Source organism: Perkinsus marinus (assembly GCF_000006405.1).
Source record: "Perkinsus marinus ATCC 50983 genomic scaffold scf_1104296947504, whole genome shotgun sequence".
NCBI lineage: Eukaryota > Perkinsozoa > Perkinsida > Perkinsidae > Perkinsus > Perkinsus marinus.
In genome coordinates, this window is record NW_003210611.1 from 1 (window position 1) to 2,862 (window position 2,862).

Below are 2,862 nucleotides of genomic sequence, written 5' to 3' on the forward strand. Positions count from 1 at the left end.
TCGTCGTCGCGGATGCTTCAGTGGAGCGGCGTTGGGTAACCTATCGAGTGTGAAGAGAGTGAAGGCTGCAAGATCCCATTTCATGGCCCAGATTTACAAAGATATGAGGATCGCAGCAGCTAAGGCTATGGGACATAAAGGCTCCAAGAAGCCGCTACCTGCCCCGAACGTCGGCGATCCAGTCTTGATTTATCATCCTACCAAGAAGATGGCGTCTGGATTTCGTCTTGCGCATGTGATGAACGTCGAGAAGAATGGCCGACAAATGCGAGTCAAACATATTGATGGGAGTGAAGATGTGCATCATCATTACAACGTGGTTCCGATCAAGATTGATCCATCCTGGAGTGCTGGAGATGTTGAGACCGATCACGAGGCGCAGCAGGGGGGGCATGATATGAATACTGAAGATTGAAGTGGTACGTATACGTCCTTCGGGACATACTCTTTTCCAAGGCGCGCGCGTGCGTAAGAGGCGACCCAGTACGCCACGTCACCTCACGTCTCGTCTCGCCCTGCGCGATCGCTCTTCCTTAAGCCGGAGTCTTAGCTTTACTGCGCTATCGATCGGTCTGTCCGAAGTTCATAGCGTCGAGCTACTTTTTATCTGTTGCAGTTGTTACTCCGCACACTTGTCTACACCCGAGTTCACAGTCCGTCAATCTATATCAATGGTATCATCTATCATGATATAACCTCAATGGTATCATCTATCATGATATAACCTCAATGGTATCATCTATCATGATATAACCTCAATGGTATCATCTATCATGATATAACCTCAATGGTATCATCTATCATGATATAACCTCAATGGTATCATCTATCATGATATATCCTCAATGGTATCATCTATCATGATATAACCCCAATGGTATCATCTATCATGATATATCCTCAATGGTATCATCTATCATGATATAACCTCAATGGTATCATCTATCATGATATAACCTCGATGGTATCATCTATCATCACCCCAATCTCATATGAATAACCCTGGTATTCACTATGATATACGCAAGATGATAGAAAGTAGAGAGACACTGTAAGATGACGATCACGCTGAGATAATTGATAAGGGGCCCGTGGGCAGGCACCAACGAGGGACAACAGCTCATTCAAAGTCTACAGCTGTGATTTTGTTTGAAGACTACCACGAGTCTTGGTATTAAGGAGTATTATTTCGTAAAGATGGTCCAAAGTAACAGATTTAGGACGTTCGATGGACATCTGCATAATCCTAGCCCAATTGTGCCATAAGGCCCATACATCGAGATAAGGCAAAAATAACGGTATAAAAGTCGGCCTCAATGAGACCAAAATGCTTCAACATTACTCCCGAATGTGCATCAACATTAGGATTAGGATTACGGACCTTGCCCGCCTTAGACAGTACATCAGGAACAGCTTCAAATGCAATAGCACAGAGTTGAACCATAGGGTCATCGCTTGGGTACTTAAGACAGAACTCCCGCTCTAGGAGATACCTTGGATCAACTACTTTCAGAACAGCATGCCCATAACCAGGAAACACTTTGCCTTCTCATAAAGTCTTCTCAGCGAATTTACCAACATTTTCTTTGCTTGGTACTTCACCATTGAGATAATCCATACAAGATTCCAACCATTCAAGTGACTCTTGATTAGCAATGCCATGTAATGGTCCAGCCAGACCGCAAACACCAGCAGCAAAGGCATAATAGGGATCAGCAAGTGCTGACTGCCCTACGAGATGTGTTGTGTGAGCAGAGACATTACCACCCTCATGGTCGGCATGGAGCAACATATAGAGCCTCATTACATCCTCGAATAAAGGGTCATCATCATGATGATGATGATGATTATCATTAACACCCAACATATGGACAAAGTTAGCTGCCCAATCCCTGTTGAAATCAGGAGATATATAGTTCTCCTTATCATGGTAGGATCTATGATAGATCCTAGCGGCTATGAGGGGTATTCAAGTAGAGTAACGGCATCCTCGAGAATACTCTCCCAATATTCGTCCTTCTTGAGGTCACCATTATAATAGCCTTCCGAAAAGGTAGAATACGGTTGAAATGCCAATACACCAATACTCAACTGAGTCATAGGATGCATATCTTAAGGTAAATTATCAATAGTAGTTATAACATTCTTAGGCAATTGACTTCTACTATGTAACTCTATCGTGAATTCCTGTATAATATCCATATTAGGGATCTCACCAGTTAGCAGTAACCAGAATAGTCCTTCAGAGAGTCCTATGGTACTTCCAACTGACTTAGGTAAAGCTGCATTCACTTCTCGTAGAGTCATATTCCTATATCGTATACCCGCAAGTGAATCTAGATCAGAAGTATCAGTGAGCATGGTCTTCATACCACGCTCACCACCCAACACATTACCAACAGTAATTTCACCAATGACGTCTTGACTATGACCATACTTAAGTTCAACAAGCCTAGCAAGCTCTGACTAGGCTAAGTTACGTATTCGCTCCTTCAAGAGGTCCATAACAGTATGCTCGGTTGTGGTAGTTGTAGAGGTAGTCATTTAATAAAAGTATGCTGATCGGACAGCTAGTTAAGTGATGGGCATCAACATTACATGCCGATTCACATTAACCATACAATTCTAAACTACGGGAATATTATATCGCATGTCTACACAACTGGAAACTTTTCAATATTTTCACTCATGTATGTATCAGAGTCATGTATCATCAGAGTCATGTATCATCAGAGTCATGTATCATCAGAGTCATGTATCATCAGAGTCATGTATCATCAGAGTCATGTATCATCAGAGTCATGTATCATCAGAGTCATGTATCATCAGAGTCATGTATCATCAGAGTCATGTATCATCAGA

General features: G+C 42.4%; 3 protein-coding genes across 3 annotated transcripts; 1 reads left to right on the forward strand and 2 right to left on the reverse strand.

The window, feature by feature from the left end:
• Positions 1-82: 82 nt before the first annotated feature.
• Positions 83-415, forward strand: Pmar_PMAR026760 (hypothetical protein; the record flags this gene model as incomplete). The annotated part of the gene is made up of 1 exon (XM_002779425.1): positions 83-415. The coding sequence occupies one exon, from the start codon at positions 83-85 to the stop codon at positions 413-415; it is 333 nt and encodes a 110-aa protein (XP_002779471.1).
• Positions 416-1,246: 831 nt separating this feature from the next.
• Positions 1,247-2,109, reverse strand: Pmar_PMAR026761 (Citrate synthase, putative; the record flags this gene model as incomplete). Its single annotated transcript, XM_002779426.1, has 4 exons — positions 1,247-1,503; positions 1,576-1,722; positions 1,765-1,956; positions 2,001-2,109. The coding sequence occupies 4 exons, from the start codon at positions 2,107-2,109 to the stop codon at positions 1,247-1,249; spliced, it is 705 nt and encodes a 234-aa protein (XP_002779472.1).
• Positions 2,110-2,216: 107 nt separating this feature from the next.
• Pmar_PMAR026762 (citrate synthase, putative) lies at positions 2,217-2,425 on the reverse strand (the record flags this gene model as incomplete). Its single annotated transcript, XM_002779427.1, has 1 exon — positions 2,217-2,425. A coding segment is annotated over one exon (209 nt), but the record flags the coding sequence as incomplete, so codon positions are not given.
• Between the last annotated feature and the right edge of the window lie 437 nt (positions 2,426-2,862).